Genomic DNA, 22835 nt, shown 5'->3' on the forward strand with positions numbered 1-22835 from the left:
ACTGCCTTGGAATGCCTTTCATGTTTAGGCAGTCCCTCAAAAAGGGAGGCAACAGAGGGCAGGCATCATGCTTTCACACTTTTTTAGTGTTCCAGGCTGCTGCTGGCCAAAGGGTTGGGCTTCTCAGAAATCCTGCTCAACCCCTTCACCACTTCTCCGCATGCCTCTGATGCTGCCCAGCTCCATTCACAAGCCCACTTCTCTGCCTTCTGCCCTCACCCCTCCCACACTGAGGCTCTCCAGTGCTGGTCTGGCCCCTGCCCTCAGCACTGCAGTAGGGGCCTTTAACCTTGTTTGCAGCTCGCTCTGTCTACTGCCCCAGGGCTTCTGGTTCCTGGCTGGCTGTGCCTCTGCTTGCAGTTATTGAGACCTAGAGGAAAGGAGACAGCAAGTATGGGGAAGCATAGTAAATTTGGTTTTGAATCTGCTATGTTTGAGAGCTGTATGATTATTAGGCACATATGTCTAGTAAGTTATTGGGCATATGGGAGAGAAGGAAGATGTAGGAGAGTGAGAGAGACGAGTTGATGATACAGGATCCCATTAGTGGTCTAGCGGGCTAAGGCTAGTGTGCTGAGAGAGAAGGGTTTATCATTTGGAGAGGAGAATAAATCTCTCCTTGGGAGTGGAGTACGAAGGAAGAGTGCTCTAACAGATCTGCCTGGAAAGTGAAAAGTGAAGTTGCTCAGTTGTGTCCGACTCTTTTTGACCCCATGGACTGTGGCCTACCAGGCTCCTCCGTCCATGGGATTTTCCAGGCAAGAATCCTGGAGTGTGTTGCCATTTCCTTCTCCAGGAAATCCTCCTGACCCAGGGATTGAACCTGGGTCTCCCACATTGTAGGCAGACGCTTTACCATCTGAGCCACCAAATCTGCCTGGAGCTGAAAAGAAAGGGGGGGTGGGTTCTTGTGTGCCAGGTGAAGGGGACAGGGGCATTGTCTGAGAGGAGGAAAGTGGGGCAGGTAGCAGGTGGCGAAGCCGTGAATCCCGTGAAGTTTGGAGTGAGAAGACTAGGGAGAGGGGCTGAGTAGGGAAGGGACTGCTGAGCAGGATTAACGGCCTCCCCTGAACATGGGGATCATCTTTGCGTAAGAGCAACTTTCTCTTCTGGTCTGTGGTTTCCCCCAGCTGTGCTGGGCAGCAGGAGTGGCATGAGAGGTGGTCAGCGTTCTGATGGCTGAAAGACTGTGTTGGTAGCCAGTGTTCTTTGGGGTAGTCCATGGGAAAGTGAAACCAGGTCACTGGATGGATAGGCTGGAGAGAATGGAAATAGCGTTATTGGCCATTATACCCCAGCTATGAGCACAGCCCTTGGTTTACAAATGTGCTTCGTAAATATTGGTTGAATCAGAGTGTTGTAAACAAAGGACTGGTTTTGTAGGAATCAGAGGTTGTGATGGGATCTTGGATAGAGTGGGATTTTTACATTTGTTTTGGTTATGGAGTAATTCTTCAGTACATAGGAATGCTGAATATCAATATCAAAGCCACCAGGAAGATGGCAGGAGACAAAGTGAGCCAAGCACAACGGGCTCTGTAAAGTCCTGTGTGACATTGATGATGATGGCGTGAGAAAAAGCCATTTTGAGTAGAAGCTATGAGCTTCAGAGTATAGGGGCTTTTGCATGAGGAAGGGAAGTAGATAAAGGACCTGATGATCCTGAAGGAATGCTGACTCTGCTGTCTAGGCCCTGAGGGTTGAGGGTTACGGGGACCACATGATAGGAAAGCCAGGCTGGAGGAGAAGGCAGGGAAGACACTTGTGAAGAGGCCGACAGTGTGAGTCTATTTAGTCTAGTGGGGTTCCCAAGATAGGGGACAATACAGAGGGCTGCAGGATTGCTCTTGGCAGGGCACAGGAAGGCTTGTGTCAGAATCTTGGAGGTCAGGAGCAGGCTGGCCGATACGGGGAAGTGCAGTGGGGCATAGTGTGGCCACTCTGGAATGACTGTTGATGCTACTGGGGTCTGTGTTTATCAGAGAGGATCTGTACTGGACTAACAGTTAAGTATGTCGTTTAATTATTTTATTTGATCCTCAGCAGCAGCAGCATTTTATAAAAACTGAAACTCAGGAAAAGTTAGTATTTTATCTGATGGTCACACAGTCTCATGGTTCCAATCCAGTTCTTGCTGACTGTGCTGAATTTTTTTTTCAGGCAGTTGCCTTTCATGTATTGCTTTGTTTAGAGATAGCATGGATATAGGAATATAGTCAATGCATTTTCTTAAAATTAGTAAATATTGCTGGAAAGCCTGCTCTTTCTTGGCCCATACTTGCTGGGCTTTGGCTCTCTCACACCCCCTGGTGGCAGTGACTAAGTATTGCAGCATGCTAAGGTGAGAGGGAACGCTTCTAGCCAAGGAACCACCGAGTCACTCATGTGCATTAGCGAGAACATTTCCTTTGTTATGAACGTGGCACTTAACAAATACAGCTTTTAACAGTTGTTTGTATGTCTGTCTTGACTGTAAAGCAGTGCTTTAATGCTTGCATATCCCTATAGCGTTCTGGGTACACCTGAATGGCCCAGTACCCTGATGCTGGGAAAGAAGCCAGGAGGGGAAGGGGACCACAGAGGACAAGATGGTTGGGTGGCATCACTGACTCGATGGGCATGAGTTTGAGCAGGCTCTGGGAGATGGTGAAGGACAGGGAAGCCTGGCGTGCTGCAGTCCACGGGGTCGCAGAGAGTTGGACGTGACTGAGCGGCTGAGCCACAGCAGCAGTAGTGTTGGGGAACTTTCCAGTAAAGTGTGAAAAGGGAAAGCGAGAGAGGGGGTTGTAGTCACTGGATTGATCCCTTCTTGTCAGTGGGTAGACACCGCCTGACTCAGTCAGCGCCCAGGTGTCCGTCGTTTTACAAGCTGGGAGGTTACTCTTTCCCTGTTTTCTTTCATCTTTGTTACGTCCTGTTTTGTTGATTGTTTTCATTAGCGTCTACCACATTTGAGTGTCTCCCATTGAAAAAAGAAGAAAGAGAGGCTTTGAAGTCTATTCTACCATTACCTAATTCCATTCTTTCTAGTTAAGTTTCTTGAAGAATGGTTTCTTGAACCTCTTTCTAACTGTTCCTAACCCTCTGCGCTTTGGCTTCTGCCAGTCCCAGCCTTCACCGGAAGGCCTTGTGACCACTGAATGGGAGAGGGGTGCCCTTCTCATTGAGTCCCAAGGACAGGACAAAGAGTATCAGGAAATATAAGGCCTCATGGAGGGTCTTGAAGATAGCATCCATTCTCAATTTCAGCTGTTGCTTTGCAGTTTGAGCTGTTTCTTTCATGAACATCTTGCTAGCAAAAGGGGTGTCTTTGATGTTTGATATTGATTGATGCTGATTGGTTCTATTAAGCCACCTATACAGGTCAGGTATTGATAGAGAATATTAGTGTTCCAGGGACATTTTTCTAGTCATCTCTCTTCCTTTCTGGATTCTGAATCACTTGAGATCCAGAGGTTAGATGGACATCCAAACATTAACTCTATTAGTGGTGAAAGCCGGACCAGAGAATGTAGCATAGATATTTTATGAGAAATTTGTACTTTGGAATCTGCTTATGAAGTGAGTGGATCTGTAGATCAGACCTTCCTCTGCCAGTCACATACAGGCCCTCAGAGCTTGGCTTTTTTGCTGGTGAGTAGTCATGGTTTGTAAGTCATATACCTCAGCTCCGTGGCTCTGCATGTCTGTCTGCCTCTAGGGCTTCTCTGTCATGGCTCTGAGCCTCAGCAGAATCTCTGAATCCAGGATGGCAGGCTGTCTAGGAGAGTGGTGGTACTGTTCTGGGCATGAAATAGGGGGTGGCTTACTGGACTGAATTTTCAGTTTTCCAATAGAAGATTCCCAGGAACAAATGAACAAGCGTAACGGAACAGACACAGTCATCCATATAGAGAACAAGCAGGTGCTTACCAGAGGAGGGGTGGGGGAGAGGTCGGTGAGGGGTATTAAGAGGCGCAAACTTCCAGTCGCGAAATTAAAGTCAAGGGTATGAACCTTATAGGGTGGAGGGTAGAGTCAATCACTAAGTAATACTGTCTTTGTGGTGACGCGTCATAACTGCTTATTGCGGTGGTCATTTTGAAACGTATAGGGGAAAAATCACTGTTGTATAACAGGAACTAACATAGTGTTGTAGGTCCGTTATACTTCAAAAACAAACAGATGTACAAACAAACTCACAGAAAAAGAGATCAGATCAGATTTGGTTACCAGAGGCGGGGGACAGGAGGGGAACTGGATGAAAACAATGAAAAGGTACTGCAGGCTTCCAGGTATAAGATAGGGATGTAATGTACAGCCTGATAAATATAATCAGCTGCTGTGTGCTGTGTGTGAATGCTGTTCAGAGAGTAAATCCTGAGTTCTCATCACAAGGAAAGATTTTCTTCTATTTCTTTAATTTTGATTCTATATGAGATGATAGATGTTCACTAAACCTATTGTGATAAGCATTTCATCGTGTATGTAAGTCAAGTCATTATGCTGAAACCATTTTATACAGTGATATATGTCAATTATATCTCAATAAAACTGGAAGAAATAAATAAAACACACCCCCAAGGCAGTAATCTAATGAGTTATGCAAGACGCAGCACAGTTTGGTGGAGAAATGCCTTCGATTCATCTGATCTGGATTCTCACTCTGGCTACTTTGTGTATATTAAACTTCCCTGGCTTGGTGTCTTTGACTGTTAAAGGAACATTCCTAAGACTGTTTCTGACAATTTGGACTTTTAAAAATATAGATTATTTGTTAATGACCAAAATCAGTGTGGTCAAACTATACTAAGCCCTGTCTGTTATCACAGGTCCTGTTTGTTTATTTCTCTGTATTATAGGTTGAATATAAGCTGGGATTCCAAGTAGACAATTTTGTGGCTATGGACATGCCCCAGGTCAACATTTCTGCTCAGGGGGAAGTTCCACGCACTTTATCAGGTGAGTCTCAGTGACAGAGTTTAACATGCTGTTTTTAACTGTATTCCCTATACCTGGAGAAGGGTGTGGCAACCCACTGCAGCATTCTTGCTTGGAGAATGTCACGAACAGAGGAGCCTAGTGGGCTACAGTCCATGGGGTCGCACAAGAGTTGGATACGACTGAAGCAACCTAGCACATCCGCACACACCCATACCTTTAAAGAACATAGGTGTAAGATGCGTAAGTTCTTTAGCAAGTGATTTTTGTGAATAAGGATTATTTGGACTTTTTAAACAGTTTCTTCTTTTCCATCCCCTCTGGATCACGTGCACTCAGCTCTCCTTTGTCTCCTTTTACGCACTGTTGGCCCTGGCCCGAGTCCCTTTGTCTGATACTGTTTTTCCTCCATTAGTTCCCACACTGCAGCCTGGATATCACTTCCTCAGTGCCCCGCCCTCATCTGTTGAGTACCTTCCAGATTCTCCCGCTGGTGTGCTGTGTTTAGTATCTGCCCCTGCCTGTCTGTCTAGCCTGTTGCTGGATCTGCCCCAGTGCTCCAGCAATGCCAGGCTGCATGCGACTCTCAGAGACAAGCCTTTGCCCATGCTGATCTCTGTGTTTGGAACCATCTTTTCATCTTTTTTGCATCTGAATTTTTGTTCATATTAAATATTCTGCAAGACTCAAAGCCTTTACTCTTTTTTTTTCTGCTTCCTCTCCCTCCATTTGTTAACTCTTTCTATTCTTCCTGCCCTGTAAGATCTTTTATTTAACTGTTTAAAATTGATCTCATTATTTTTTAATTCTTTGTCCTTGTCTGTGCCTGCTAGTCTGTGCCCACCTGAGGGCAGGAGTTGTCTGTTTCAGCTGTCTGCCCTTGGTGCCTAGCGTAACATCTGAACAGGATAGGCTCTCAGGACACATCTGAGTAAATGATGTGTATCATGTTTATACCAGTTTGTTTTGAGCCAGTCTTTTGAGAAGGGCTTTTGAAAATGTGAGATTTAAAGAAAATGAAAAGTTTTAAAACTTGAAAGTATAAGCTCCAGTGTTAGGAAACTTTCTTACTCACTGTTACTAGTAGCATACATTAATCTAAGCTTTAAGAAAATATGAGAAGGCTGATTAATTTTTATGGACTAGTAAAGAAATTCAGAAATTCCCATTTTGTTCATATGCTGATAGAGATGGTAGAATGGTACATTCTAAATTTGTAGAAAGAGTCTTAAACTGAAAGATTGAAAAAAAAATGCACCAAAGTCTGTTATCCCATTGCTGCGGTAATTGATTAAAACAGTTTCTGCTTAGAAAGGTGTTTTTTTTTTTTTTAATGCATAGGTGTGAATTTATCAGTTTCATTTACAGCTTTATATTTAATCTCTTCCTTAACAACAATACATAATTCCATTTTGGTGGTGAAATTGTCTTTCCTTTTTATCAAGTAATTTTTGTTGTTACTGTTGTTGATTGTGACTGGTAAGATAGTGGAGTTTGCCTTATGATTTTGTATCTTTACTATATGGTAATAAGAGAATTTAGGAGACAAATGGTGTATTAAAAATTATGAGCAAATTTGAAAATAATTCTCTTCCTTTGCCTTGATTTGTTCTTTAATGCTAACTTTTATAGTACTTTATATTTAAAGCTGTGTAGTCTAAAGATAAATTCTTTGAAAGTTTTTGCTTAGTATTTTATGTAAATGTATTGTTTTTTAGTTTTATTGCAGCAGAAATAAATTCTAAATTATGGGATATTAATGTTGATTTTTAGAAAATTTAAATATTTTTTCTTATTTATTTATTTTTTAACAGTGTTTCGGGTCGAGCTTTCCTGTACTGGCAAAGTAGATTCTGAGGTTATGATACTCATGCAGCTCAACTTGACAGTAAATTCTTCAAAAAACTTCACAGTCTTAAATTTTAAACGAAGGAAAATGTGCTATAAAAGTAAGAAATTTATTTAGTAAAGTATGTATTTTATATAGATGTGAGAAGATAAAAAACAGATTCTGTCATCTTTTTACAGATTCGTGTTCCAATCTGGACTATAGTTGCAAGTAAGAAAAGAGAGCACTAACTGATGAAATTCTGAAATAATCACCATGATAGCTTCTAGCTGGGAATCTCATTTAGGCCCCACTCAGTCCCTGCTTTCTCAAAATTTTTGTCAGAATTGGTAAGAATTTTTTAGGAATGTGAAATAGCACTAATGGCCAAAGAGGTAAAGAAATCACAGACTTTAGATAGGGGCCCCTGAGTAACGGGGTGTTAACTATGTTTCCTTTGTGAATTACTTTTATATAGAAACATTGCCCTGAGCCCAGAAAAATGTGTTAGAATTATAACTCTACCCTTGGTGGAGTATTGGAATAGGTTTCCTTTTATTAACCTAAGTTTCAGGTGTTTTTTTTTTTTTTCCCATCTATAAAATGGCATAATAACCTGTTTCAAGAGGTAGGTAGGTTGATTTTAGAGTAATCTACTATCATGAAAATTAAAGTAATATATGTGGATACTTAATAATTGTTGGTAGTTTTTGGCTTCGAATAATCTGTTACTCAAGAAATTGCAACAGATATGAAAGAGCTTCAGCATACGAGTTCATAGAGCAAGAATTTTAGAATTCTCCTTAAAGGTTATCTAATCCAACCCACTCACTTTAAGTTCCATAGAGATTAAAGTGTCCTGAATTTACCCATCACAGTGGTGGAGCTGGTTAGTATGTAAGGTAGAAAAAAAAATACTAAAGAAAACTTGCTGAGTTTGGGTTTTGGTGAGTGACAACCATGTTCCAAGTGCTTTACAAACACATTAAACCCATTTAATGCTTACATCAGCCTGAGGCAGAAGCTTCTCTCATTAGCTGCAGTTTCTGAGGAGGACGCTGAGGCTCAGAGAGTCCGACTGACTTGCCAAGGCCAGATAACTAAGTGGTGGAGCTGTGTTGCAAACCTGCGCTTTTGCTTCATTGTCAAACTGTCTCAACACATTTCCTGGTCAGAGTTAGTGCTGAGTGTTATGAGAACACCTGAGGCCAGCAGGTGTTCATTAGCCAGAGTTAAAATGGCTAATGTCCAGATATGTGCCAGCAAAAAAGTGGTAGTTCATTAGAATGGGCATTTTTTTTTTTTAGCTCTCATTTAATCTTTTAATTAAGAGTAAACAATTGTGCTCTCTATATATTTTCCCCAATTTTATTGAGATATAATTGACATATATCTCTGTATAAGTTTAAGGTGACAGCATAATGGTTTAATTTTCATACATTGTGAAATGATTATCACAATAAGTTTACTTAGCTAAACCCATCATTTCATGTGGGCTTCCCCAATGGCTCAGATGGTAAAGAATCTGCCTGCAATACAGGAGACCCAGGTTCGATCCCTGGGTTGGGAAGATCCCCGGAGAAGGAAATGGCAACCCACTCCAGTATCCTTGCTTGGAAAATCCCATGGACGGAGGAACCTGGCAGGAGTGACTTCACTTCATCATTTCATGTAGTAACAATAGAAAGAGAAAGCAAAAAAAGAAAAAAATGTTTTCTGTGTGATGAGAATTTAGTAAATTAGGATTTACTCTCTCAACGACTCTCACATAATCATACAGTTAATAGTGTTGAATAACACGTAATGTATGCCATGCGTACTTTATATCTGTAGTGATTATCTTGTAACTGCAAGTTTGTACCGTTTGACTTAGGTCCTCGTCTTTCCTCACACCCCGCCTCTGATAGTATCAAATCTAATCTCTTCTCTTATGATTAAAAAAAATTTAATTCTTGGATTCTGAAAATATAGGTGAGATCATGGAGTATCTCATAGTCTTTTCTCTGTCTGACTTATTTCACTTAGCATAAGGCCCTCAAAGTCTACCTGTGTTGTCACAAATGGTAGGATTTTCTTATTTTTTTGGTTGTGTGTGTGTGTATTTTCACCACTTCTTTATCCAGAATAGACATTTTTGTAATGAAAAGTTAGCCCCATTTTAGCTTTGGTGTTTTGGTACATTTGTCAGTTCTTGCGTATCCAGTTACACACTTACTTTCATGTAAGTTTAAAGCCAAAGTGGACTTTAGATGCAGAGTGCAGAACAGGTGGTTCCTAGTCCCTAGGGAGGTGGCGCTGCCTGTACATAGGCGCTACAGCTGTTGGTGCTTAAAGGCAGAGTGGTGGCCAAGTGTGATAGAGTCTGTGGAGCACACCAGTGCTAGTACCCGCTGAGGTTTAATGCTCAGCTGATATTCAGAATGACCTCATACCCTCTCCATTGTCTTTATTATGTACATGTAAACTAACCGTTGATGTAGTTTTCTATTCTGTTTTAGACTTAAACTTAATATTGAACCAGTCTTTTTGTTTGGTGGTTGTACTTCTGGCCACCCTAATCTTCCAGTTCACATTCATGATTCTTACTTTAGTATGTGATCTTAATATATTTATTTGTACGGTTTTCAAACTTAGTACTGTTTGAAAAGTGTCTGCAACAGAAAACATGCGTGTACTGTATTGAGTGTTAATTGGTGGTACTGGCAAGAAAAGTTTCCTTTATCATACTAGGATGGAAACTATTGTTCAGACAAGTTTCATTACTCTGAAACTGCTCGGTGCCTTTCCACTCTGCTAATGTGCACTGTTAGCCTCCACAAAGGTTATATAGTATGTAGGTTTTCCCAGACTTCTTGACCACAGAAACCCTTTTTCAATGAGTAACTATAATTGGCTAATATAGACATAGACTGTTGATTAATGAATATAGTGATGATTATCAGAATAGTAATGTAGCATTTATCATTTTGCAACAAATACATTGTTACTTAGTTCAGGCAGTGTTATTTTAGAATATAAAACTGTTAGAAAAAATTCAGAAAATTTAATTACAATATATAAGGATTTTCATGGAAAATAATTTCTAAAGCATCTTTTATCTCCTTTTAAATTCAGAACTTGAAGAAGTAAAAACTTCAGCCTTGGACAAAAACACTAGCAGAACTATTTGTAAGTGTTACTGTATTGTCTTTTTCCATCATTAGGGATGAAAAATAATTGACTGCAAATAGACTTTATTTCATGAAACCTGGAGGTTTTGTGGTTTCCAGTTTGCCAAGAGATTTAAGTGATGCCATGCTACTTATTTAACTGACGTTTTATGGAATGGTATATTTAGATGGAACTTTGGATATTGAAAATTTTGTAAAGTAAAATTCTAAAAAACTTTTATAAGCAAGAATTTATATCATCATTTCAAGTGGCCATAATTAAAGTATGAATGTGAAATATGTGTAAGATCTTCATCTGTTTAACAGAAAGTTAGAAAATCTAATTCATGGCCTGGATGCAGCTCTCGGCTAGTTCCATCCGGGTGAAAATACAAGCTGAAAGATCCACATTGTTTAAACCTACAGAGCAAAAACTCAACATAGGTTTTTATTTTTTGGTAATGTTTCTGTAAGATTGTATAATTTAGACTTCTTTTTCCTTTTCTGATATGGATGCATCGTTAAGTCTTACTCTTCCTGAAGCCGTTTTAATAGCAGCATCTTAAAATGTTATTAGATTCTCTTTAAGGAAGTAAACTAAAAAAAATTAGGGAAGAGAAATTAAAAAATAGAGAAGTCAAGGGAATGTTTTGATAAACCCCCGTGTGACCATCACCTTCCTTAGTCATCGTCAACATTTACCAGTCCTGTACCGTTGATTCCTTCCTCTTTCAGACAGGTAGGCAGGTAGGGAAGGGTAGCATTGTTTAAAACACATAATAGGCATCATGCCATTTCACCTGTAATGTTTGAGTGTAAAGACTTTTTAAACGCCATTAGTAAACAAGCCACAATCATCCAACACCTCTTTACTTGTATTTATCACATGTAACAAAACTAACTCCTTAATGTCTTCTAAGAGCAAATCCATGTTCCCATTAACCTGATCGTCTCAAAGCTGTATGTGTCTAGTTTCTTCCCTGAATCAGGATCCAAATGAAGCCTACTTACACTGTATGTGGTTGACATGTTATATATTAATCAGAAACCACCGCTTTCCCTTCACTGTCATTTATTTGTTGAAGAAATTGACTCATTTGTCTCATAGAATTTCCACATCTGCATTTCAGTGGTGCCATTTAACATGTTTTTCTCTCTTCTAAACTGGTAGTTAGATTTTGTACTTGGTTAAATTGCTTAGTTCTGCGTATTTCAAAGTATACTGTTTTTAAAGAGAAAATAATATGAGATTTATCTGCCTTTTAAAAATATTTCATTTGGATTTGTCTTTGAGAAGAAATTAAACTATTTTTTAAAATATCACTGCTCCCCAAGCTTACTTACAAAATTCTGGTGATTTTATCCATCCTTTTTATGCTTAGGATTATTATTTCTGACAAGGAGAATAGAGTGTTGTATATCCTTGGTCTTTTCCTTGCTCCCTCTCTCCTCCCTTCCCTTTCCTTGTTTTCATCTACCTAACATTTACCAAGACACTATGACACGCCAGGTGGTAAGATTGAGGCAGAAGATTAAACCATGAACAGAACAGACTTTGTTAGCCCCCTGGGGCTTCTAATGCACCAGAGGAAATGGATAGGCAATAAGCAGTGATAACAGTGCCCTGGGGCAAGCTGTGGCATGGCAAGCACAAGGTGCTTTGGGACCCTGAGGAGAAGGGTATGTAGCCTCCTGTGAGGAAATGCGAGGCAGCTTCCTGAGGGAAAGTGGCATCTCATCCGAGACCTGAAGGGTGACCAGGTGGTAGCAGGTGACATGTCAATGAGGGAATGGGATCAGTGCATACACTAGTCTGGAATTAAAGGTAATCAGGCAGGGAGCATTTGGGCATGTGCCCAGCAGAGTAGTGTCCTCTCCTCTGCCCTGGAATGTGCTGAGATGGATGCTGCCAACATCAACCTTTGGGACCTTCCTTTCCCAGCCCTTCAGGATTGAATGGCCTATGGCATTCTTAAGGAAAGTCCTGCTTTCATTCAGGCTGCAGGTCAAGTATAGCTGTTCTAGAAGCCATTTGGTTTCTCTGCATCAATCTGTGCTGGTTTATTATTTGTTGATTCAAAGTTTAAATTTTAGAAAGCAATCTTAAAATAAGTTTTGGAAAGCTATCGCTTTTATATCTTTTGTCCTGACGTATTCCCATCACTCTGCATTTGTGTATCTGTCAGTTTGACATCTCCACATAGACGTGTACAGGTGCTCTTGGACAAAACAAAACTCTTAATTCCCTTTCCCCAGCCTTCTTCTTTTTCCTTTTTATAAAGGTGCCTTATCCTCCTAATTCTTTTAAGCCAAAGCTTTGATTCCTCTTTTTCTTTCTATCCTGGCATAATCCCTTTAGCAAACTCTGTTGACTGCTTCCCAATCCATGAACTTCTTACCTTCCCCGTAACATCCTTGTGCAAGCCCTGGCTGCTGCTTTCTTGGCGTGTTCTTGCTTCTGCTCTTGCTCCTCCCCACAGTTTTCTTTATATGGCATGCACAGTCATCTTTGTTTCTGTTTTTCAAGTATCATTACGTGTGTCATTCCTTTGCTTGAAGGCTTGCAGTGACTTCCCGTATCATTTAGGGTAAAACTCAGATTCTTCAGTAGAATGCTGATGTGAGTGCTCATTAATCTTCAGTTACACCGGTTCCAGTTACATCGTTTCTGTTTCTGCCTCTCTGTCTTCGATTCTGCTTGCTCTTATCATGCGGATCTTTGTTTCTGTGTCTTTCTCTGTTGCTGCTCTGTGTATGTGTGCACATGTATCTCTGTGTCTTTAAACTATGTCCCCTGTTGCTGAGGCTTTCTTTTTAAATAACATTAAGATGAATATTATTTCATGAGTAGAGTCTTGTTTTCCTGCTTTTATTTTTAAAAACAGATAAGCAAAATAATTTCTTTTAATTCTCAGGAGAAAAAGATGAAAGAAGTTTGTTTTACCTTGTGGGTTGCTCTGCTGTATATTCCTCCCCCTTTGAGGAGTGGTGATTGGCAAAATAGATGTCTCATCTCTCACACCAGATGCCACTGTTGAGGAAGGGTCTGTAGAGCTTGCTGTCCAGTATGGTAATTACTAGCCATGTGTGACTATTTAAATTAATGAAAATGAAACAGAATTAAAACTTCAGTTCTTTCATTGTACTAGCTACGTTTCAAGTGCTTAATAGCCTCAGGTGGCCAGTGGCTGCCATACTGCATGGCATGCTACAGAGCATTTCCCTGTTGGACAGCATGACTATAGATAGATGGTTTATTATGTATATGTCACTTGTGAATTGTACTAATTAACCAAAAGTTCTATTTTGAAACCCTTTTTTAAACTACAACAAAAACACTTTTTAAATTGTATGAATTTATGGCAACACACTATTGATAACTGATCTTATCAAAAAATGGACATGTGAAATGAAGATCTCTTTTACAAAGAACAGGATACTCATTGTGTATATTGGGTTACAAAGCAATTGATGACATTTGTTTCAAAAGCTTAATGTGCTATTCATTTTTATTTCAGATGATCCTGTACATGCAGCTCCAACCACTTCTACGCGTGTGTTTTATATCAGTGTAGGGGTTTGCTGTGCAGTAATATTTCTTGTAGCAATAATATTAGCTGTTTTGCACCTTCATAGTATGAAAAGGATTGAACTGGATGACAGGTATCGTACATATTTGGGGAAAGGAAAAAAATAAAAGCAGTTATTTGAATATACATGGGAGCCTACCCACACCCATGCTCAGCGGTGCACAGTGGGGCAGGGGAAGAAGGGAGGGTGATTAAGCCCTGGCCAAAAAAAAAAAAAAATCGGAGAAGGCAATGGCAAGCCACTCCAGTACTCTTGCCTAGAAAATCCCATGGATGGAGGAGCCTGGTAGGCTGCAGTCTGTGGGGTCGCTAAGAATCAGACACGACTGAGCAATTTCACTTTCACTTTTCACTTTCACACATTGGAGAAGGAAATGGCAACCCACTCCGGTGTTCTTGCCTGGAGAATCCCAGGGACGGGGGAGCCTGGTGGGCTTCCGTCTATGGGGTCACACAGAGTCGGACACGACTGAAGTGACTTCGCAGCAGCAGCAAAGGAAAAATACTGTCTTTGTGTTTCTCTGTAGTTTTATTTTAAAAAATTTGTAAAGTCAGAAATTACAGTTTATTATTTGGTGAAAAAGTAGAGATCAGTTTTTTTTCTATCCCCTTTGACATGACTGTCTTCTAGACTTCTAGGGCCTTTTTGAAATAGCCCTGCTTTTTCCTCCTCACTCGTCCCTCCATCATTATCCGTCCATTCGTCCATTCATCCAACCAGTTTATTAACATTTATTGAGAACTTGCTATGATTTAAATCATTAGTTCTCAACCTGGTTGCCTATTAGAGTCATGGGTAAATTTTTAAAATATATCAACACCCCTTCCAAAAATTTTGATGTTATTGATCTAGGGTGGTGTTTGGGCATTCAGTATTTTTTTTTTCTTTTTAATTAAAGCTTCCCTGGTGACTCTAATATGTAGCCTTTGAGATACACTGTGATACATATTATGCTAAGTGCTAGGAATAAAAAATAATGATATACTATCATGGCTTCAAGTATTTAATCTTTGACATTAACCATATTTATAAAAGTTTATGAATTTGATGATACGTATTATAGTGTGGGAATATAGCAGCTTGTCCCAGCCTGGGTGAGTCAGGGTGACTAGAAGTACGTTGTAGACAGGATAGGGTGAGAGTTGCAGAGGAAATGATAGATGAGTTTATTTTCCTAGTCCACAGTTCTCGTTTCCCTCCTTAGTGATTCCCACTTGCTGACTGAAGACATTCTCAGCTTCGTGACTTGGCTTTCAAGGTGTCCTCCTTTAAAGTGTGGAGATATGCACCCCTTCCTCTTCGAACTTGCCTCTTACGCTCAAGTCGAATAATTACTTGTTCCTAACCTTTGCTCTACTCTTTGCCCTCAAGGACTTCTGTTCATGCCTTCTTTTGTTCCCTATATTTGCCATGGATTCAAACCCTCTCCATTCTTCACATCTCAACTCCATTGCCATCTCTTTCGTGAACTCTTTTTTAAGCCCCCCAGCCATCAATTTCTCCCTCCTCTTTTTGTCTCTCTCTCCTTCCCTGTTTCTCTTTTTCTCTCTGTTTGGTAGCAATTACTGTACCTTTTCCTTATGTACTTGTCTTTCCTGCTTGAATGTAAGCTTTTTCCAGTTAGGAAGCATTGCATCTTACTGCTGACTCCCCGGTCCTGTGTGGTGTCATACATACAGTGGGTAAGCGTATGTCCGGCGGAAGCAGCACAAGGGAGTGGGGAAGGCTGGTTGCATTAATTCCTGCCCCTCAGTACTCTCTGTCCCCTCTGTTACTCTTTTTTTTTTATCTGAGCAGAGAAAGAAGAGAAGGGAGGTCAGAGTAAGAGAAAAAACACATGGGTGAGGTTTTTCAGAATATGTTTTGTGTGTATGATTGTGTTCATTAGATTTGGGTTTTGTAGAGAAAGAGCTAAGTAGGTCGTGAGGTAACAGGAACATTTTGATGGGACTCTCGAGAGAGGATATGGCAGAGTTAAAGGTCACTGGGAGGCATAGCATTTCAGAGTTAGTCCTGATAAACACATTCTTCTTGAGGGTTTGCTTGTGTGTGAGGGCTCTGAACCATGTACAACCAGGTCAGAGTTGTACAAAAACTTAAGAATCTGTGGGGCTTATACCTTTGCTGCTGAAATAATTCATTACCACACATTAATTGGTGTTCCAGTTCTCTCTAGTTTTTTGACAAATATTTCCAGACGATGCCTGATGAGAAGTATCTTTCTTTTTTTTTTTTCCTCTTTTTTATTATTATTTTTTTTAATCTTTCTGGATTTAATATTAATTTTTTTTAAAAACAATTTTAGGAATCTTTACTGGAATGGGTGAATTTAACTCGGATGACCATTATATCTACTACTGTGGGCAGGAATCCCTTAGAAGAAATGGAGTAGCCATCATGGTCAACAAAAGAGTCCGAAATGCAGTACTTGGATGCAATCTTAAAAATGACAGGATGATTTCTGTTCGTTTCCAAGGCAAACCATTCAATATTACAGTAATCCAGGCCTATGCCCCAACCAGTAATGCTGAAGAAGCCGAAGTTAATCGGTTCTATGAAGACCTACAAGACCTTTTAGAACTAACACCCAAAAAAGATGTCCTTTTCATTATAGGGGACTGGAATGCAAAAGTAGGAAGTCAAGAAACACCTGGAGTAACTGGCAAATTTGGCCTTGGAGCACAGAATGAAGCAGGGCAAAGGCTAATAGAGTTTTGTCAAGAGAATGCACTGGTCATAGCAAACACCCTCTTCCAACAACACAAGAGAAGACTCTACACATGGACATCACCAGATGGTCAACACCGAAATCAGATTGATTATATTCTTTGCAACCAAAGGTGGAGAAGCTGTATACAGTTAGCGAAAACAAGACCAGGAGCTGACTGTGGCTCAGATCATGAACTCCTTATTGCGAAGTTCAGACTTAAATTGAAGAAAGTAGGGAAAACCACTAGACCATTCAGATATGACCTCAATCAAATCCCTTATGATTATGCAGTGGAAGTGAGAAATAGATTTAAGGGACTAGATCTGATTGATAGAGTGCCTGATGAACTCTGGACGGAGGTTCGTGACATTGTACAGGAGACAGGGACCAAGACCATCCCCATGGAAAAGAAATGCAAAAGAGCGAAATGGCTGTCTGAGGAGGCCTTACAAATAGCTGTAAAAAGAAGAGAGGCGAAAAGCAAAGGAGAAAAGGAAAGATATAAGCATCTGAATGCAGAGTTCCAAAGAATAGCAAGGAGAGATAAGAAAGCCTTCCTCAGTGATCAATGCAAAGAAATAGAGGAAAACAACAGAATAGGAAAAACAAGAGACCTCTTCAAGAAAATTAGAGATTCCAAGGGAACTTTTCATGCAAAGATGGGCTCGATAAAGGACAGAAATGGTATGGACCTAACAGAAGCAGAAGATATTAAGAAGAGGTGGCAGGAATACACAGAAGAACTGTACAAAAAAGATCTTCACGACCAAGATAGTCACGATAACGTGATCACTGACCTAGAGCCAGACATCTTGGAATGTGAAGTCAAGTGGGCCTTAGAAAGCATCACTACGAACAAAGCTAGTGGTGGTGATGGAATTCCAGTTGAGCTATTTCAAGTCTTGAAAGATGATGCTATGAAAGTGCTGCACTCAATATGCCAGCAGATTTGGAAAACTCAGCAGTGGCCACAGGACTGGAAGAGGTCAGTCTTCATTCCAATCCCAAAGAAAGGCAATGCCAAAGAATGCTCAAACTACCGCACAGTTGCACTCATCTCACACGCTAGTAAAGTCATGCTCAAAATTCTCCAAGCCAGGCTTCAGCAGTATGTAAACCGTGAACTCCCAGATGTTCAAGCAGGTTTTAGAAAAGGCAGAGGCACCAGAGATCAAATTGCCAACATCCGCTGGATCATGGAGAAAGCAAGAGAGTTTCAGAAAAACATCTATTTCTGCTTCATTGACTATGCCAAAGCCTTTGACTGTGTTGATCACAATAAACTGTGGAACATTCTGAAAGAGATGGGAATCCCAGACCACCTGACCTGCCTCTTGAGAAACCTGTATGCAGGTCAGGAAGCAACAGTTAGAACCGGTCATGGAACAACAGACTGGTTCCAAATAGGAAAAGGAGTGCGTCAAGGTTGTATATTGTCACCTTGCTTATTTAACTTATATGCAGAGTACATCATGAGGAACGCTGGGCTGGAAGAAGCACAAGCTGGAATCAAGATTGCTGGGAGAAATATCAATAACCTCAGATATGCAGATGACACTACCCTTATGGCAGAAAGTGAAGAGGAACTCAAAAGCCTCTTGATGAAAGTGAAAGAGGAGAGTGAAAAGGTTGGCTTGAAGCTCAACATTCAGAAAACAAAGATCATGGCATCTGGTCCCATCACTTCATGGGAAATAGATGGAAAAACAGTGGAAACAGTGTCAGACTTTGTTTTTTTGGGCTCCAAAATCACTGCAGATGCTGATTGCAGCCATGAAATTAAAAGACGCTTGCTCCTTGGAAGGAAAGTTATGACCAACCTTGATAGTATATTAAAAAGCAGAGACATTACTTTGCCGACCAAGGTCCGTCTAGTCAAGGCAATGGTTTTTCCCGTGGTCATGTATGGATGTGAGAGTTGGACTGTGAAGAAAGCTGATCGCCGAAGAATCGATGCTTTTGAACTGTGGTGTTGGAGAAGACTCTTGAGAGTCCCTTATACTGCAAGGAGATCCAACCAGTCCATTCTAAAGGAGATCAATCCTGGATGTTCATTGGAGGGACTGATGCTAAAGCTGAAACTCCAATACTTTGGCCACCTCATGAGACGAGTTGACTCACTGGAAAAGACTCTGATGCTGGGAAAGGTTGGGGGCGGGAGGAGAAGGGGACGACGGAGAATGAGATGGCTGGATGGCATCACCGACTCTGTGGACATGAGTTTGAGTGTACTCCGGGAGTTGGTGATGGACAGGGAGGCCTGGCGTGCTGTGATTCATGGGGTCGCGGAGAGTCGGACACGACTGAGCGACTGAACTGAACTGAACTGAACTTAAAAACAACCTTATCTTAAAATGGAGTAACTTTGGTTTTACGAGCAGCAAGCAAAGTACAGAAGCAAAAATGCATTACAGGAGCATTAAGTTCTACATTAGGTCATAGTGTCTAATCTGAAATCACACCCATAATATCATTTTTCAGGATATCTGGGAAATAGTTATTTCCCAGGATGTCTGAACCATAGCTACTCTATTTTGACTTTTAATTGTAAAAAAAAAAAAATTTTTTTTTTTTAATAGCCAAAGGAGATTTCACCATTAATGACGTCAGTGTTTTTCTAGGTATGAGAAGATGCAAGAATTGGAACTCATAAAACCTTTTTCTGAAAAGATCTAACTATCTGAAGGCCTGTTCTGCCACTTTTTTTTTTTCAGAGCACAGAGTGCCTCATTCCTGATTTTCACCCTGAACTTCTTTCACGGGGTGTTGAAGGTCAGCAGCTTGCAATGGTCATGATGTAATCTTTGTAGAGGCAGCTGGAAAGTACCAACTTCCAGTCAGCAGGGTCCCTTCATAGCCACATGTCTGACTGTGTGACACCATTTCATGGCCATTGTGTCCCGCGGTGCTAGGAAGGCTCATTCCCAGGTCTAGGGAAGTGATGGGCCAAGAAGTATCTTTCATCATCACTTGTTTTCAGGGTACAGCCTAGTGGTTAAGAGCATGGACTGGAGCTAGCACACCTCTGAATTCTGGTTGTGCTACTTGCCAACTTTGTGGCCCAGAGGAAGTTTTGTGGCCTGTTTACGTCTTAGTTCTCCTTATCTCTAAAGCAGAGATGATCATGGCACATACTTAGTAAGCATGTTGTTAAGTTCTAGTGAAATCAAACTGTAAGCTCTTAGAACAGGCCCTGCATATGGTCAGTGCCATTACTAGGCTTTTTCTTTTCACAAAGTTGCAGTGTACTGGTAGTAATGGATTGATTTCTTCTTCAACTCTTGCCTGTTCTGCTGCTGCTAAGTCACTTCAGTCGTGTCCGACTCTGTGTGACCCCATAGATGGCAGCCCACCAGGCTCCCCCGTCCCTGGGATTCTCCAGGCAAGAATACTGGAGTAGGTTGCCATTTCCTTCTCCAGGTGCATGAAAGTGAAAAGTGAAAGTGAAGTCGCTCAGTCATGTCCAACTCCTAGCGACCCCATGGACTGCAGCCTACCAGGCTTCTCCGTCCATGGGATTTTCCAGGCAAGAGTACTGGAGTGGGTTGCCATTGCCTTCTCTGCCTTTTCTACTAGCTGTTACTTATTACTTGACAGCAAGCTAATAGTAGTGACTAGAAAGTTCCCATGTAGTAATATGATAGTATTTGAGGCACTTGCTGCTTCTCTTGCTTCTTCCCTCTCTTGGGGCCTGTGAGATAACAATGACTACCACGTCATCAAGTGTTGTCTGCTAGGACTATACCAGGCTCTATATATGTAGTGTTTTATTTGACGCTCACAGCCACTTATGGGTATGATGCTGTCCTTGTTTAAAGATGAAGAAACAGGCTTGAAGAGATTAAATAACTTCAGGATTGCACTTCTAGAACCAGAGCAGAGCAACAGGAAGGACTCATTGCTGTTGTAGTGAAAGTGTTAGTAGCTCAGTCATTTCTAAGTCTTTGTGACCCCATGAATTGCAGCCTGCCAGGCTCCTCTGTCCATGGAATTCTCCATGCAAGAATACTGGAGTGAGTTGCCATTTCCTCCTCCAGGGGATCTTCCCAACCCGAGGATCAAACTCTGGTCTCCTGCATTGCAGGCAGATTCTTTACTGTCTGAGCCATAGTTCAGTTCAGTCGCTCAGTCGTGTCTGACTCTTTGCGACCCCGTGAATCACAGCAGGCCAGGCCTCCCTGTCCATCACCAACTCCCAGAGTTCTCTCAAACTCATGTCCATCGAGTCGGTGATGCCATCCAGCCATCTCATTCTCTGTCGTCCCCGTCTCCTCCCACCTTCAATCCTTCCCAGCATCAGACTCTTTTCCAGTGAGTCAGCTCGTCGCATGAGGTGGCCAAAGTATTGGAGTTTCAGCTTTAGCATCAGTCCTTCCAGTGAACACCCAGGATTGATCTCCTTTAGAATGGACTGGTTGGATCTTCTTGCAGTCCAAGGGACTCTTAAGGGTCTTCTCCAGCACCACAGTTCAAAAGCATCAATTCTTTGACGATCAGCTTTCTTCACAGTCCAACTCTCACATCCATACATGACCATGGGAAAAACCATAGCCTTGACTAGATGGACCTTTGTTGGCAAAGTAATGTCTCTGCCCTTCGATATGCTATCCAGGTTGGTCATAACTTTCCTCAAGGAGTAAGCGTCTTTTAATTTCTTGGCTGCAGTCAGCATCTACAGTGATTTTGGAGCCCCCAAAAATAAAGTCTGACACTGTTTCCCCATCTATTTCCCGTGAAGTGACGGGACCAGGTGCCTTGATCTTCGTTTTCTGAATGTTGAGCTTCAAGCCAAACTTTTCACTCTCCTCTTTCACTTTCATCAAGAGGCTTTTGAGTTCCTCTTCACTTTCTGCCATAAGGGTGGTGTCATCCGCATATCTGAGGTTATTGATATTTCTCCCGGCAGTCTTGATTCCAGCTTGTGCTTCTTCCAGCCCAGCGTTCCTCATGATGTACCCTGCATAGAAGTTAAATAAGCAGGGTGACAATATACAACCTTGACGTACTCCTTTTCCTATTTGGAACCAGTCTGTTGTTCTATGTCCAGTTGTGACTGTTGACTGCTGACCTGCATACAGGTTTCTCAAGAGGCAGGTCAGGTGGTCTGGTATTCCCATCTCTTTCAGAATTTTCCACAGTTTATTGTGATCCACACAGTCAAAGGCTTTGACATAGTCAATGAAGCAGAAATAGATGTTTTTCGGGAACTCTCTTGCTTTCTCCATGATCCAGCGGATGTTGTCAATTTGATCTCTGGTCCCTCTGCCTTTTCTAAAACCTGCTTGAACGTCTGGAAGTTCACGGTTCACATATTGCTGAAGCCTGGCTTGGAGAATTTTGAGCATGACTTTACTAGTGTGTGAGATGAGTGCAATTGTCTCCTGACAGTACAAGCTCATCTTTTCTGTCTCTGCTGTGCTAGGGGAGTGTGTTCTGGAGAAGCAGAGCTTCTGTGAAGTCTTTGCACAGAGGGACTGGCCTCTGCCCTATCTGCCCCATAGTCTTTCCCTGTTGGCTCTTGAATATAGGAGAACTCATTCCTTTGTGGAGTGCTTGAACTTGTTTTTTTGCTAACTGCATAGAGCTTCTCAATCTTTGGCTGCAAAGAATATAATCAATCTGATTTCGGTGTTGACCATCTGGTGATGTCCATGTGTAGAGTCTTCTCTTGTGTTGTTGGAAGAGGGTGTTTTTGCTATGACCAGTGCATTCTCTTGACAAAACTCTATTAGCCTTTGCCCTGCTTCATTCCGTGCTCCAAGGCCAAATTTGCCTGTTACTCCAGGTGTTTCTTGACTTCCTACTTTTGCATTCCAGTCCCCTATAATGAAAAGGACATCTTTTTTGGGTGTTAGTTCTAAAAGGTCTTGTAGGTCTTCATAGAACCATTCAACTTCGGCTTCTTCAGCATTACTGGTTGGAGCATAGGCTTGGATTACTGTAATATTGAATGGTTTGTCCTGGAAATGAACAGAAATCATTCTGTTGTTTTTAAGATTGCATCCAAGTACTGCATTTCGGACTCTTTTGTTGACCATGATGGCTACTCCATTTCTTCTAAGGGATTCCTGCCCACAGTAGTAGGTATAATGGTCATCTGAGTTAAATTCATCCATTCCTGTCCATTTTAGTTCACTGATTCCTAGAATGTCTACGTACGTTCACTCTTGTCATCTCCTGTTTGACCACTTCCAATTTGCCTTGATTCATGGACCTAACATTCCAGGTTCCTATGCAATATTGCTCTTTACAGGATTGGACCTTGCTTCTATCACCAGTCACATCCACAACTGGGTATTTGTTTTGCTTTGGCTCCATCCTTCCATTCTTTCTGGAGTTATTTCTCCACTGATCTCCAGTAGCATACTGGGCACCTACCGATCTGGGGAATTCCTCATTCAGTATCCTATCATTTTGCCTTTTGATACTGTTCATGGGGTTCTCAAGGCAAGTATACTGAAGTGGTTTGCCATTCCCTTCTCCATTCCAATCCCAAAGAAAGGCAATGCCAAAGAATGCTCAAACTACCACACGATTGCACTCATCTCACACGCTAGTAAAGTCATGCTCAAAATTCTGCAAGCGAGGCTTCAGCAATATGTGAACCATGAACTTCCAGATGTTCAAGCAGGTTTTA

General features: G+C 41.3%; 1 protein-coding gene across 2 annotated transcripts in view; it reads left to right on the top strand.

Moving 5' to 3' along the window:
• The window catches only part of RYK (receptor like tyrosine kinase), a 120116-nt gene that overhangs the window by 33515 nt on the left and 63766 nt on the right, over positions 1 to 22835 (top strand). For both annotated transcript variants that reach the window (XM_055413402.2, XM_055413411.2), the window contains exons 3-6: positions 4842 to 4941; positions 6735 to 6869; positions 9863 to 9916; positions 13416 to 13560. In XM_055413402.2, the coding sequence (XP_055269377.2) occupies positions 4842 to 4941; positions 6735 to 6869; positions 9863 to 9916; positions 13416 to 13560 (434 nt within the window). The remainder of the gene's footprint in view (positions 1 to 4841; positions 4942 to 6734; positions 6870 to 9862; positions 9917 to 13415; positions 13561 to 22835) is intronic.

Source organism: Moschus berezovskii, chromosome 1 (genome assembly GCF_049115385.1).
Source record: "Moschus berezovskii isolate FMDL1 chromosome 1, NW_MosBer_1.0, whole genome shotgun sequence".
Lineage (NCBI taxonomy): Eukaryota > Metazoa > Chordata > Mammalia > Artiodactyla > Moschidae > Moschus > Moschus berezovskii.